The sequence below is a fragment of the Rana temporaria genome, chromosome 11 (assembly GCF_905171775.1).
Source record: "Rana temporaria chromosome 11, aRanTem1.1, whole genome shotgun sequence".
Taxonomy (NCBI): Eukaryota; Metazoa; Chordata; class Amphibia; order Anura; family Ranidae; genus Rana; species Rana temporaria.
Genome location: NC_053499.1, coordinates 27,250,933 through 27,266,683, shown reverse-complemented (window position 1 = coordinate 27,266,683; position 15,751 = coordinate 27,250,933). Strand labels below are relative to the sequence as shown.

General features: G+C 47.0%; 1 protein-coding gene across 2 annotated transcripts; it reads right to left on the bottom strand.

Annotated features, from left to right (window-relative positions):
• Positions 1–1,592: 1,592 nt before the first annotated feature.
• LOC120917174 (5-hydroxyisourate hydrolase-like) lies at positions 1,593–8,184 on the bottom strand. 2 transcript variants are annotated; one of them, XM_040328275.1, is made up of 4 exons: positions 8,082–8,184; positions 5,521–5,657; positions 4,273–4,408; positions 1,593–1,807 (listed from the first exon to the last, which is right to left on the bottom strand). In XM_040328275.1, the coding sequence occupies exons 1-4, from the start codon at positions 8,130–8,132 to the stop codon at positions 1,718–1,720; spliced, it is 414 nt and encodes a 137-aa protein (XP_040184209.1). In that variant the 5' UTR covers positions 8,133–8,184; the 3' UTR covers positions 1,593–1,717. The 2 variants fall into 2 exon arrangements, with proteins under 2 accessions (XP_040184209.1, XP_040184210.1); XM_040328276.1 differs by lacking the exon at positions 8,082–8,184 and adding an exon at positions 7,884–7,990.
• Positions 8,185–15,751: the final 7,567 nt, after the last annotated feature.

Here is a 15,751-nt window from a genome sequence, read left to right as displayed (position 1 = left end):
ACATAAGATGCTTGTCTTTTGGATTTTTTTACCTCTGCATATACTAAATAAATGGATTTGATTCTGTAAAAGATCAGAGATACTGATTGCATCTGTTTTCAAATCTTCATTCCTGGCTTGTGGAGCCTGCTAATCGGTTGCCAGAGGACAGTCTTTCCCGCTGATCGGTTACCGAAGGACAGTCTTTCCCGCTGATCGGTTACCGAAGGACAGTCTTTCCTGCTGAACAGTTTCCGGAGAACAGTCTTTCCTGCCCAGTCGACTGTTTTTCCTGCCATTTGGTTGCTGGAGGACAGTCTTTCCTGCCGGTCAGTTGCTGGAGGACAGTCTTTCCTGCCGGTCAGTTGCAGGAGGACAGTCTTTCCTGCTGATCGGTTACCGAAGGATAGTCTACCTACTGATCGGTTAACGGAGGACAATCTTTCCTGCTGATTGGTTACCGGAGGACAATCTTTCCTGCTGAACGGTTACCGGAGGATAGGCTTTCCTGCTGATCGGTTACCGGAGGACAGGCTTTCCTGCTGATCGGTTACCGAAGAAGGATAGTCTACCTACTGATCGGTTAACGAAGGACAGGCTTTTCTGCTGATCGGTTACCGGAGGACAGGCTTTCCTGCTGATCGGTTACCGGAGGACAGGCTTTCCTGCTGATCGGTTACCGGAGGACAGGCTTTCCTGCTGATCGGTTACCGGAGGACAGGCTTTCCTGCTGATCGGTTACCGGAGGACAGGCTTTCCTGCTGATCGGTTACCGGAGGACAGGCTTTCCTGCTGATCGGTTACCGGAGGACAGGCTTTCCTGCTGATCGGTTACCGGAGGACAGGCTTTCCTGCTGATCGGTTACCGGAGGACAGGCTTTCCTGCTGATCGGTTACCGGAGGACAGGCTTTCCTGCTGATCGGTTACCGGAGGATAGGCTTTCCTGCTGATCGGTTACCAAAGGACATACTTTCCTGCTGATAGGTTACCGGAGGACAGGCTTTCCTGCTGATCCCGTACCGGAGGATAGGCTTTCCTGCTGATCGGTTACCGGAGGACAGGCTTTCCTGCTGATCGGTTACCGAAGGACAGGCTTTCCTGCTGATCGGTTACCGGAGGACAGGCTTTCCTGCTGATCGGTTACCGAAGGATAGGCTTTCCTGCTGATCGGTTACCGGAGGACAGGCTTTCCTGCTGATCGGTTACCAAAGGACAGGCTTTCCTGCTGACTTGGAAAATTGGGGTAGTAGCACAATTCAGATTTCTCTTTCGTTCATAGACGAACACAGCCTTCATTGACCTTAGGGTTATGCTTCTTCCTACCAGGAGATTTTAAATCTCCTGGTAGGAAGAAGCATAACCCTAAGGTCAATGAAGGCTGTGTCCGTCTATGAACTCAGAGAAATGGATTTTACGGTGAGTACAAAAATCCTTTTTTTTCCTGCAGTACATCTACAGTATATAATTCTCTATTCATTCTTAAAAGAAGGCAGAAGTTGCCCCACTATATACTGGACAGCAGTTTTGTTTTGTTTTTTGCCCATGAAAAAGTAAAAAAGAAGAACCAAGCTTGTTTCCGATCTGTCTTCATATTGACAAGTAAAAAAAACCATTTCATTTAATATACATTTATTTGGAAACAAAATCAGAAAGCTCTGCCATTTTTGTAGTGTTCTCAGTTAAATGACTGGATGATGAAAAGAATATGTGGCAGCGCGCCCCAAGACCTTCCGTTCTCTAGCTCCCTCTGTAGGTGGAATAGGCATGTGGGGTAATCAGGAGAGGCACGTGATATTTCTCTTTTGGGTCATTAATGATGAAAACAACCTGGAGGACGACAAAATAAAATAACTTGTCAGAATTCCCATTATTATTAAGTAGGTACTTAAAGGGGTTGTAAAGGTACATTTTTTCCCCCCCTAAATAGCTTCCTTTACCTTAGTGCAGTCCTCCTTCACTTACCTCATCCTTCCATTTTGCTTTTAAATGTCCTTATTTCTTCTGAGAAATCCTCACTTCCTGTTCTTCTGTCTGTAACTCCACACAGTAATGCAAGGCTTTCTCCCTGGTGTGGAGTGCTCGCCCCCTCCCTTGGACTACAGGAGAGTCAGGACGCTCTCTACGTTGCAGATAGAGAAAGGAGCTGTGTGATAGTGGGCGTCCTGACTCTTCTATAGTCCAAGGGAGGGGGCGAGCATGACACTCCACGCCAGGGAGAAAGCCTCGCGTTACTGTGTGGAGTTACAGACAGAAGAACAGGAAGTGAGGATTTCTCAGAAGAAATAAGGACATTTAAAAGGCAAAATGGAAGGATGAGGTAAGTGAAGGAGGACTGCACTAAGGTAAAGGAAGCTATTTAGGAAAAAAAAGTTGTACCTTTACAACCTCTTTAAAGAACATTATTAATTATCAAGTTGTTATGGATAAAGTTCCACTTTAAAGAACCAATATAAAAATATATATTATATTCTGATGGTTGTATGGGGTCTATACATGTAAAAATCACAACCCCTCCCCATTTCCTGACTCACTGATGGTGGCGAGGAGGGAAGGCTCATTGATGGGGGTGGGGAGGGAAGGCTCATTGATGAGGATGGGGGAGGGAAGACTTATTGATGGAGGTAGGGAGGGAAGGTTTGTTGATGGAGGTAGGGGGAGGGAAGGATCGTTGATGGAGGTAGGTGGAGGGAAGGCTCATTAATGGAGGTAGGGAGGGAAGGTTTGTTGATGGAGGTAGGGGGGAGGGAAGGATCGTTGAGGTAGGGGGAGGGAAGGCTCATTGATGGAGGTAGGGAGGGAAGGTTTGTTGATGGAGGTAGGGTGAGGGAAGGATCGTTGATGGAGGTATGGGGAGGGAAGGCTCATTGATGGAGGTAGGGGGAGGGAAGGATCGTTGAGGTAGGGGGAGGGAAGGCTCATTGATGGAGGTAGGGAGGGAAGGTTTGTTGATGGAGGTAGGGGGAGGGAAGGATCGTTGAGGTAGGGGGAGGGAAGGCTCATTGATGGAGGTAGGGAGGGAAGGTTTGTTGATGGAGGTAGGGGGAGGGAAGGATCGTTGATGGAGGTATGGGGAGGGAAGGCTCATTGATGGAGGTAGGGAGGGAAGACTTATTGATGGGGGTGGGGGGGGCTCACGGGTGGTGGAGAGGGAAGGCTTATTGAGGGAAGTGGGGAGGGGAGGCTCATTGGTGGAGGTGGGGGGGGGTGGCTCTTTGTTGGAGGTGGGGAGGGAAGGCTCGTTGTTGGAGGTGGGGGGGAAGACTCACTGATGGTAAGGAGGGAAGGCTCATTGATGGGGGTGGGGGAGGGAAGACTTATTGATGGGAGGTGGAGAGGGGGGGGGTTGGCCTGTGTAGTTGAATCCAATAGAAGAGCTACTGGAGCTTAAATTGCTGTAGTAGTGAATGCTGTATCTGATAGAAAGGTGTCAGAAGACACAGAGGACCATAGTGTGTTGTGTATGGGGCTGTGTAGCCACAAACCGTTCAGGGTGCCCATGCTGACCTGTGCCCACAGCCAAAATTGGCTACAATGGGCAAGTGAGCATCAGAACTGGAGCACGGAGCAATGGAAGTAGGTGGCCTGGTCTGATGAATCATGTGGATGGCCAGGGGCGTCACTTACCTGGGGAAGAGACGGCACCAGGATGCAGTATGCGAAGCAGACAAGCCGGCGGAGGCAGTGTCATGCTTTGGGCAATGTTCTGCTGGGAAGTCTTGGCTTCTGCCATTCATGTGGATTTAACCTGACATGTACAACCTACCTAAACATTGTTGTGATCAAGTACACCCCTTCAAGGAAATTGTATTCCCTGATGGTAGTGGCCTCTTTAAGCAGGATATGCACCCTGCCACACTGCAGAAATAGGTCAAGAATGATTTGAGGAGCGTAACAATGAGTTTGAGGTCTTGACTTGGCCTCAAGATTCTCCAGCTCTCAATCCAAACGAAAATCTGTGGGATGTGCTGGAAAAACAAGTCCGATCCATGAAGGCCCATCTCACAACTTACAGGATCTGCTACTGACGGCTTGATGCCAGATATCACAGATATCTTCAAAGGTCTAGTGAAGTCCATGCTTGGACGGGTCAGAGCACAAAAGTGGGTCCTACTCAATATTAGGTGGGTGGTCATAAAGTTCTGGCTGATCGATGTATAACATGACCATCCATAGAAGCATCCAATTAGAGCCTGCCTTTCTTCAAGAGTCTGTGAAAGTCACAATCTGGTTGGCTGCTCTTGACAACAAAGACAATACTCAATGAAGACCCTTTTCTAAGTAACATCAGATACCTCTGCATAGGGATGGAAGGCCTCTAGTTTTAGCTGCTTCCAGTATTCTCCAGTATCAAAGCGCAGCTGGAAGGTCCCGGCTGTAAGAGGTTCTCCACGTTGAAGTCCTGGACAGCGGCCGTCCTGGTCAGTGACACTAGGCAACATGTTTAAAGCCAAATCAGTGAAAGCTGAATTCTGATTCATTGTACTGAATATACCTAGGTCCAGCGCACTCACCTTCTACTCCGCGCACTCACCTTCTACTCCGCGCACTCACCTTCTACTCCGCGCACTCACCTTCTACTCCGCGCACTCACCTTCTACTCCGCGCACTCACCTTCTACTCCGCGCACTCACCTTCTACTCAGCGCACTCACCTTCTACTCAGCGCACTCACCTTCTACTCAGCGCACTCACCTTCTACTAAGCGCACTCACCTTCTACTCAGTGCACTCACCTTCTACTAAGTACACTCACCTTCTGCTTCATGCATTCACCTTCTGCTCAGCATGCTCACCTTCCCAGCATGCTCACCTTCCCAGCACGCTCACATTCTGCTTGGTGCATTCACATTCTGGTCAGTACAATTACCTGCTCAGTACACTCACCCTTCTGCTCAGTACACTCACTTCCTGCCCAGCACACTTACCTTCTGCTCAGCTCACTTACCTTCTGCTCAGCGCATTATTTTCTGCTCAGTACGCTCACCTTCTGCTCAGCTCACTTACCTTCTGCTCAGCTCACTTACCTTCTGCTCAGCGCATTATTTTCTGCTTAGTGCGCTCACTTTCTGCTCAGTACACTCACCTTCTGCTCAGAGCACTTACCTTCTTCTCAGAGCACTCACCTTCTGCTCAGCGCACTCGCCTTCTGCTCAGCACGCTCACCTTTTACTCAGGATTCTCACCTTCTGCCCAGCATGCGCACCTTCTGCCCAGCACGCTCAACTTCTGCCCAGCACGCTCACCTTCTGCCCGCACGCTCACCTTCTGCCGGGCACGCTCACCTTCTGCTCCGCATGCTCACCTTCTGCCCTGCACGCTCACCTTCTGCCTCGCACGCTCACCTTCTGCCCAGCACGCTCACCTTCTGCTAAGCACGCTCACCTTCTGCCCTGCATGCTCACCTTCTGCCCCGCACGCTCACCTTCTTCCCAGCACGCTCACCTCCTGCCCCGCACGCTCACTTTCTGCTTAGCGCGCTCACCTTCTGCTAAGCACGCTCACCTTCTGCTAAGCATGCTCACCTTCTGCTAAGCATGCTCACCTTCTGCTGACTTGTTCCCATTTTGCTTCTCTGGCATTGAACTTGGACAAGGTTATTGTCAGGCCTTTAGCTGGGGTCCCCTGTGCGATGTTCAGGACATGTGTGGTCAGCAGACTCGGAGTGCACCCCGACATTTCCTGTAGGTGAGAAGACCATATGATTTGTTAAAGGAGTATAGCAATTAGATTCAGTAGTCTTTTTAAAAGTCTAAACCAGCCTTTCTCCACCTTTTTAACTTGGAGGAAACCCTTAAAACTTTCTGGTCTCACGGAACCCCTGCTAATAATTAGAGGCCATCAATTTGTTCATCTAACTTTGCTGTAAACACATCAAAAGGGTGTCTATGGCAGTACATACAGCCAGCTTACCCCTTCCGTTTAGTCTAGAACACACTAATAGTTTATTTATTTTTACGTTCAACTCAATGGGCCCGTATGTACTGCTGCCGCTCCAACAGAAGCCAGCCATTCGGCCCGAGTGTACTAGGCTTAGAGTCAAAATTTAAATCAAAAGAGGCTCCTGACTTCTATAAGTTGTAGCATTTCTGTGTCCAGAATTATAACTTTTTAATAGACAACCAGCATATCATCCCCACAGTGCTCTCATGCTTTATCAACTGCCATCCCCATTAGAATCCATATTGAGCTGTCCTGTATGTCCCTATACTGAGCTGTCCTATAAATACCCGTACTGAGCTGTCCTGTATGTCCCCCGTACCGAGCTGTCCTATACATCCCTGTACTGAGCTGACATATACATCCCCATACTAAGCTGACTTGTAAGTCCCCATACCGAGCTGTCCTGTTTGTCCCTGTACTGAGCTGTCCTATATATCCCCATACCGAGCTGTCCTGTATGTCCTCATACTAAGCTGTCCTGTATGTCCTCATACTAAGCTGTCCTGTATGTCCCTGTACCAAGTTGTCCTGTACACCCCCTGTACCGAGCTGTCCTGTATGTCCCCATACCGAGCTGTCCTATATGTCCATGTACTGAGCTGTGCTATACTTCCCCGTACTGAGCTGTCCTGTATGTCCCCATACTAAGCTGTCCTATATGTCCTCGTACCAAGCTGTCCTATATGTCCCTGTACCAAGCTGTCCTATATGTCCCTGTACTGAGCTGTGCTATACTTCCCCGTACTGAGTTGTCCTATATGTCCCTGTACTGAGCTGTCCTGTAGGTCCCTGTACCAAGCTGTCCTATACATCCCCATACTAAACTGTTCTATAGGTCCCAGTACTGAGCTGTCCTATATGTCCCCACACCGAGCAGTCCTGTACGTCCCCGCACCGGGCTGTCCTATGCGTCCCTGTACCGAACTGTCCTGTATGTCCCCGTACCGAGCTGTCCTATATGTCCCCATACTAAGCTGTCCTATACGTCCCTCTACCGAGTTGTCCTCTATGTCCCCATACTAAGCTGTCTTATACGTCCCCGTAGCGAGCTGTCCTATACATCCCTGTACTGAACTGTCCTGTATGTCCCTGTACTGAGCTGTCCTGTATGTCCCTGTACTGAGCTGTCCTGTATGTCCCTGTACTGAGCTGTCCTGTATGTCCCTGTACTGTGCTGTCCTGTATGTCCCTGTACTGTGCTGTCCTGTATGTCCCTGTACTGTGCTGTCCTGTATGTCCCTGTACTGAGCTGTCCTGTAGGTCCCTGTACTGACCTGTCCTGTAGGTCCCTGTACTGAACTGTCCTGTATGTCCCTGTACTGACCTGTCCTGTAGGTCCCTGTACTGAGCTGTCCTGTATGTCCCTGTACTGACCTGTCCTGTAGGTCCCTGTACTGAGCTGTCCTGTAGGTCCCTGTACTGTGCTGTCCTGTATGTCCCTGTACTGAGCTGTCCTGTATGTCCCTGTACTGAGCTGTCCTGTATGTCCCTGTACTGTGCTGTCCTGTATGTCCCTGTACTGTGCTGTCCTGTATGTCCCTGTACTGACCTGTCCTGTAGGTCCCTGTACTGAGCTGTCCTGTATGTCCCTGTACTGTGCTGTCCTGTATGTCCCTGTACTGAGCTGTCCTGTATGTCCCTGTACTGTGCTGTCCTGTATGTCCCTGTACTGTGCTGTCCTGTATGTCCCTGTACTGACCTGTCCTGTAGGTCCCTGTACTGACCTGTCCTGTAGGTCCCTGTACTGACCTGTCCTGCACGTCCCCCTAACAAGCTGTCCTATGCATCCCCGTACCGAGCTGTTCTGTACATCCCCGTACCGAGCTGTCCTGTACGTCCCTGTACTGAGCTGTTCTGTACGTCCCCATACCGAGCTGTCCTGTATGTCCCTGTACTGAGCTGTCCTACATATCTTGCTTTCCTAATCCTTCAATACCCTTTCTTTAGATCAGTAATCAGGGTTACCTGGCTGAGCTCTCAGCAGCAGAGCGTCCCTCCAGCTCTCAGTGCAAAGGAGACATTTCCTGCCTGTAGATGACAGTGCGTTGCTGGAATACTCCCATGCTGGGTGGGAGGCTGGGAGGGGTGTACAACACACAGCCATTTCCAGGAAGAATAACACACAACAAGCTGCCAGTTATAAACTGCAATAACAATAATTACCTGTGTACCCTGCAGGTGCTGCTCAATACGCTGCAGCCGGGATCTGCTCATAGTAAGAGCTGTTTGGGGCACAATTTGGACTTTAGTACTCTATGGGTCACATGACAGGGGGATCCTGGTTAACTTTTACCAGTCTCTGAACACAGTGACCCCTGACCATGCCTGACCAACCAGTGATCCAAGGGAAGAAAGAGAACTTTTTTTTTATTTTTACATTTTTTACAATGCAGAATGCTAACAACAAGATATGGATAATCACACCGTGCCAAGCTGGACAAATGTGAAGTTCTACTTTAAGTCCAGCACCCGCTAAACCTGGATAGAATTTGGAAGGGTCCGTCTGCTTTTATATCTAGGTCTCCATTTGGGAAATTTCTCCCCACTACCTGTCTTTTTGATTAATGTAAGACAGAACAGAAAGTTATTATTATTATACAGGATTTACAGTTGTATTCAAAATTATTCAACCCTCACTGAAATTGATTGTTTTGGCCAGTTTGGCACCCCCCCCCCCCCTCATTACCTCTTATTAGTGTCCCATACCTCCCAACTTTTTGAGGTGGGAATGAGGGACACCTATAAGAAAAAGTAAGTAGGCATAGGACACGCCCCCTTAAAGGAGAATTGTACAAAACAATTGATTGCTTAAACCCACATGTGTTTTTTTTAACACTTATATTCCTTTATATTGGCTTTTGGAATTTGCAGGTGGAGAAATTAAGACACTGGATGAAAAGTTTAGCACTGGGAAACACTTTTTGATAGATAAAATGTTCATTTTATATACAACTATGTAGATCAGACCAAAATGAGGGACACATGAGGAGGAATGAGGGACAGAGGGACATTATTCCAAATGAGGGACAGACAAGTCTAACTATACGCCGCAAAATACCAGCTTTAACTATACGCCGTAAAAAGCTGACTAGGGACGACGTAAGAGAATGCGACGGCCGCGCGTATGTTCGTGGATCGTCGGAAATAGCTAATTTGCATACCCGACTCGGAAAACGACGTGAACGCCACCCAGCGGACGCCGAAGTATTGCATCTTAGATCCGAAAGGTGTACAAGGACGTATACCTGTCGGATCGAACCCAGATGCCTGTCGTATCTTGTTTTGAGGATTCAAACCAAAGATACGACGCAGGTAATTTGAAAGTACGCCGGCGTATCAGTAGATATGCCGGCGTACTCTGTGGATCTGCCCCTATGTTGCCTACACACACGTTTTTAAAAAATGATCTAGCAAAGCGCGGTGACGTACAACACGTACAACGGCACTATAAAGGGGAAGTTCCATTCGCCTTTGGGCTGCTTTAGCTGATTCAGTGTTAGTAAAAGACGATTTGCGCTTTTCTGTCTGTTACAGCGTGATGAATGTGCTTACTCCATTATGAATGGTAGTTTTACCTGAACGAGTGCTCCCGTCTTATAACTTGCTTCTGAGCATGCGCAGGTTTTTTACGTCCTTTTAGCCCACACACGATCATTTTTTACAACCCGAAAAACTACATAGTTTAAAACAACGTTAAAAAATGCAGCATGTTCAAAAAAAAATGTTGTCGTTTTTCAGAACCTTAAAAATGATGTGAAGCCCACACACAATAATTTTAAATTATAGGGAGAAAAAAAATCCCCATTGAGAACGTCTGTTAATGACGAAACGTCGTCTGGGAAGGCGCACACTGACGTCACCGCGTTCCATCTAAAGGAGGAAGGGCTCCTATTTCCGGCCGGCCTACATACACGCTTTTAATCATGAGATGTTTGTAAGTACATGTCTTATGCATTTTTATTAAATATTTTGTACGATATCACGCTATGGTCCGTTTTTATTTATATACTGAGGTTATGTTCAATCATCGATGTGGTGCAATTTGAGATCTGCTCCCTGGATCCCTCCCCAGTCTGATGCTAATCTGATGTGGAGCTCATTGAATAGAATCTGTCTACATGCCTAATGTTTGGGTGGTTCTGGTAAGCGGCTTTCAGTTTGGCGGTGGTGTGTTCACACTGAAGTTTTGCTGACACATGGTGGTGCTGCTACGAACTTTTTATTGGACTGAATGTGCTTTTATTCATATTATCTATTATCATTGCTTTTTACCAGCCTGATATCTGGTTTCCTACTTGGCGCAGTTTACTTTTATATTAATCATTTAAAATTACATTTTTTAAAAACAACGTTTTTTTTTCATGCTGAAAAATGATTGTGTGTATGCGGCATTAGAAGCGCCTCTCTTCTCTTTTATACTCTGTAGCTCCTGCCGGAATTTGCTTCTAATCCCCTTGTGGAGGCTTCCATTTGTGAATGGACATTTTATGGTTACACAATCTGGTCACATTGCTATAATCTTTTTTTATGGACTATAAACTGAAGAACTTCTGAATAAATGGTTGAGGAATGAATCATCTGAGTTTCCATTAATTCTTATGGGAAGATTTGCTTTGATATACAAGTGCTTTGGATTACAAGCATGTTTCTGGAACAAATTATGCTCGCAATCCAAGGTTTTACTGTATATCCATTTTTACAAAGCTGGTGTATTTCCTTAACAGCTTTATATGGTCCATGTGCAGAAAGAAAAAAATTGAAGCTGGAGCTGTATAATTAAGCTGTTCTGACAACCCTTATTATCTCAGCACCTGCAGAAAATGATGGAAATTGGTGTCGCTGACATGCAGTATTTGCTACTCTGTCCTATGATTTTTGCTAATCAGTGATGTGAGTGTTCATTAGCAGTTTTAATTAACTGCTTGAGTCAGAAATAACTTCCCCAGAAGATGCGTCTAAATGAAATTTCCCTTATTTGCATAAACACACGCCGTTAATGATCTAAAAAGCATCAAACACACACAGTAATAGAAAACAATTTTATTCTGCCCTTTGGATTCCTGGTGTATCTTACACTCTTCCATCATTTCACAATACATTCCAGTTCTCAGTGCTCTGTTTCTTAGTACAGTTATAAATGATGAAAAATGTAGGGGATTTGTTCCCCCTATTCATGCAAGTAAGTGACAAAGTAAGTACACACTTTTATAACATGCTCACGGACACAGGTGATAAGTGCGAACCTAGATCTAGATACACAGGCAAGTGCAACTTCATGTTACATGGATACAGCCAGTGCTATGAGCATGTGATGCTTATTTGTAAGTCATTGCGATGGCACCAAAGGACATCGCCAGGGCAGCCATCACACATTTTGGGGCCCCTTACACAGCTTTAGGCAGGGCCCCTCTGGAGCAGAGAACCGGGGGGGGGGGGGAGGTGCAGACAAAAAAAGTGTAATCTCTTCTCTCCTGACACAAGATAATAAGCGGTGTGGGGGGGGGGCTGCGGGGCTGGGTACCATCGGGCCCCTTACAGGTGTAATGCAAAAAAAAAAACGTGAGGGGGGCCAGCTGGGCCTGTAAGGGGGCCTGGGGACCATCGGGCCCCTTAAAGGTGTAATGCAAAAAAAGGGAGGGGGCCAGCCGGGCCTTTAAGGGGGCCTGGGGATCATCAGGCCCCTTACAGGTGTAATGCAAAAAAAAGGGGGGGGCTGCGTACCATCGGGCCCCTTACAGGTGTAATGCAAAAAAAACGTGAGTGGGGCCAGCTGGGCCTGTAAGGGGGCCTGGGGACCATCGGGCCCCTTACAGGTGTAATGCAAAAAAAAAGGGGGGGCAGCCGGCCCCTTACAGGTGTAATGCCTGTACCCCCCTGATGGCGGCCCTGGACATCGCTAACAGTGATCATAGATGGGAACTTTGCTTTGGGGCTTCTCCACACATTAGGGGACTGACTAAAAGTGAGTTTTGTGCATCGGTGTATTTTTTTAATTTATGATCCACCGCTTAAAGCATTAGCATAGTGTGTTTAAAAAAAATGCTTCCGATCACCTTGATCCTATTTGGCTTTCAAAGATTTCTTCTTAGACCACCCTTTTTTATCCAGGGTACTGTCAAATCCCCAAAATAGGCAACGGCTGCACTTCATGTGGGCTCCAAGCATAGGTGTGCGCAGCCTATTGCATTAGGGTGTGCACCCCAAAGCACACTAGCATGTATATATATATATATATATATATATATATATACATACACATACATTATATCTATAGCAGTAGGACAATAGACAGTGTCAGTAGAGCAGTGGACGGTGTCAGTAGTTTATTATTTTTACAATTGAATTTTTTTATTATTTAAAAAAAATATATATATTATTATTTTAAAAAAAAAATGTAATCACTAGAGCGCGGACCTGAAAATCCGGGAGGACGTCAATAGACGTCCTCGCCTTTGCACGCCCAGCTGTGATCACTGAGTCACTGAGACTCAGGTGATCACAGATCCGTGTAAGGGGCCGGTCCCGGGCCCTTACCATGTGATCAGCTGTCAGCCAATGACAGCTGATCACATGATGTAAACAAAGGATCGGTAATCGTTTTTTCTTTCGTCCTCACGATGACAGCGTGAGGAGAAAAAAAAAGCCGATCACCGGCTTGTGTACAAGGGTCATTGCTCTCGAAGAGGCAATTCTGCCTCATCTGTGCCCACCTGCCAATGCCTCCTGCCACTTGTGCCAGTGCCCTCAGTGCCACCTATCAATGCCCACAAGTGCCACCTATCAATGCCCACCAGTGGTGCCAACCAGTGCCTCATCAGTGCCTGCTAGTAATGCTTCCTATCAGTGTAACCTACCAGTGGCGATCAGTGCCCATTATTGCCACCCATCAGTGCCCATCACTGCCACCTATCAATGCCACCTATTAGTGCCACTTCTCAGTGCTCACCAGTGCCACCTATCAATGCCCTTCAGTGCCACCCATCAGTGCCACCTCTCAGTGTCACCTCTCAGTGCCCACCAGTGCCACCCATCAGTGCCCACCAGTGCCGCCTTATCGGTGCACATTAGTGCCCATCAGTGCAGCCCATCAGTGCAGCCTCATCAGCGAAAATCAATGAAGGAGAAAAATTACCTGTTTGCAAAATTTTATAACAAAATATAAAAAAATATAATTTTGTTTTTTAAATCGGTCTTTTACATTTTTTTTAATAAAAAATAAAAACCGCAGAGGTGATCAAATACCACCAAAAGAAAGCTCTATTTGTGGGGAAAAAATGTAATTTGTGTACAGCGTTGTATGACCGCGCTATTATCATTCAAAGTGCACCAGCGCTGAAAGCTGAAAATTGGTCTGGGCAGGAGGGGGGTTTAAGTACCCAGTAAGCATGTGGTTAAGGAGCCCCATTGGGGGGCTTTGGTGAAATATCAGGGGTCTAAACAGACCCCTGATGTCTCACTTTTGTGAGACGAAAGGAACTGAGGACAGAGATTCCCCAGTCTCTTTCTCTGCAGGAAAGCAGCAGTGGGAATCTGCACAGCACTGGGTGATGAGGGTGTGCCTGGGCACACCTGGCACACCCGGTGCGCATGCTTATGGCTCCAAGTAAAGTTTATTTGAATATGAAAATATCAAAAATGACACCAGCAGTGGTCAAGGTAGATGCGTTTCACACAACAGAAATGTGCTTAATCATTAATCAGTGAAATGCGTCTACCTTGACCACTTGGAGCCCACATGAGGAGCAGTCTTTTCTTATTTTGACAATTTACCACCGAGGCAAGCTGGGGCTAGCACTCAGGTGTGTGGTCCAGTGGGCGAATCAGTTACACCTGGAGTGGTGAGTTCTTTTCATTTGTACTGTCAAATCCCACTGGTTCCCCTTGCTATGGGTTCCTTGAGCTGTGCTGGGTTGATCTCCCACATGATGGGGCTTTCATAGTTCCGATATCAACTTTACTAAGCAAAGTCATTGGCATAGAACTCATGACCACCTATGTAAGGGAACCCTTCTGCTCCTCCTACACTGAGCACAGACATCAGAGGGGCCCGTCTGCTCTCACCACATATGAATGGGGGAGCTTTTCTGCTCTAACCACCAGTGTAACCGTGGGTGGGGCCTTCTTGTTTTGCCATTGGCACCCTCTCATTTCACTGCCAATGTAAAATGGTCCTTCTCTTCATCACCATTGTAGTCCTTCTACATTAAAGCGGAGTTCCGGCCACAATTTCACTTTTTATATATAAATACCCCTGTAATACACAAGCTTAATGTATTCTAGTAAAGTTAGTCTGTAAACTAAGGTCCGTTTTGTTAGGTTGTTACAGCATTTAGACACTTTATAAAATAGAAATTGACTGGGGCCATCTTAAGTGTGGGCATCATGAAGCCAGACTGTATGACTTCCTGGATTTCAGCCTTTCAGATCAGGTTTCAGCACCTGTACTGTCCAAGTCACATGATTCTTCGAGACTGGGGAGTGCACAGACTCCTGGAAAGTTACACCCACTACATTCCCAGGAGTCTGTGCGGTGTAGGTTAGGAAGCATTAAGCACCTAGGTGCAGGAAGTGGGAAGATTAACTATTCTGCCTAGCAACAACACTTTGAAGGCATCTAAAAAAAAAAAAAAAAATTCTTAAAGGACTAATGACATTTTTTTAAAACTACTGATGTGGGAGCTGCGGTGGCTCAACGCGATTGGCACTGCGCTGACAAGCCATTCACCTCTGCAGCTAGGGGTTCGGATCCCGGTCTCAGCTACATGTGAATTGAGTTTGGTGGTCTCAGCCCGGCTCCCGGTGGGTGTGCTATGCGAGGTAAGCCTGCGCTTAGTACGCCCACCCCCCTCCCACAAAAAAACACCACACTTACACGCACTTAAAATTGGGTTAACATGCACGCACTTTGACCACGCGGTCTCTAAAAAGAGAGGCGAAGGACTAACGGGGCTGGTTGAGCGGGCTAATCCTCTCACTCCCTTATAGGGAGTCCCTCTGCCCCGTTGGGCTTCAAAGCGGAGCAGGTAGGGCGGGCTGTGTGGGAGGACCCCCTCACACACCCGCCATTGCCACCCGGGGCATGGAGAAAGGTGGCAGATTTCCTCTGGGGGAGGCCTGCCTACTCCCAACTCCTGCAGTCCGGCTCCTCTCTCGAGTACACGCACAAAATACACTTTAAAAAAAAAAAAAAAAAAAAAAAAAAAAAAAAAAAAAAAAAAAAAACTACTGATGTAATGTTATATTTATGGGTGGAACTCCACTTTAACCACAAATGTAAGTGAGCCCATATCCACTCAACATCATTGAAAAGGGGTCCTTCTTACCTATACAGTGGAACCTCGGATTACGAGCATAATCTGTTCCAGGAGAATGTTCGTAATCCAAAGTACTCGCATATCAAAGCGAGTTTCCCCATTGAAGTCAATGGAAACTAAAATAATTTGTTCCGCATTGACCTCAATGGCATGCAATACCGCATGTGGCCAGAGGTGGGGGGGTGCTGGAGAGCCCGAAATACACAGGAAGGCCCCGAGAACGGACTATTTCCAAGTCTTTATGTGCATTTCTGAATGGCGCCGATCGCCACTTCCGCTCGGCTCCAGCGCCCCCCCACCTCAGGCCACAAGCTGTGGCTTGAATCCTGCTCGTGTTGCGAGACAACACTCGCAAACCGAGTCAGGATTTTTTAAAATACAGTGCTCATATTGAAAAACGCTTGTTAACCGCGTTACTCGCAATCTGAGGTTCCACTGTATGTATATATATATATATACACACACATTTACTGACATTCTTCTAAAAGGGCTGGTTGCCCTTTTAATTTTCAGACCTGG

Coding starts and splice junctions, on each gene's coding strand:
- LOC120917174 (XM_040328275.1), bottom strand. CDS start 8,132: ATGAGCAGATCCCGGCTGCAGCGTATTGAGCAGCACCTGCAGGGTACA. Junction 5,658..8,081: donor AGCACCTGCAGGGTACACAG/GTAATTATTGTT, acceptor TCTCACCTACAG/GAAATGTCGGGGTGCACTCC. Junction 1,808..4,272: donor CCTTCCATCCCTATGCAGAG/GTATCTGATGTT, acceptor GTCGTCCTCCAG/GTTGTTTTCATCATTAATGA.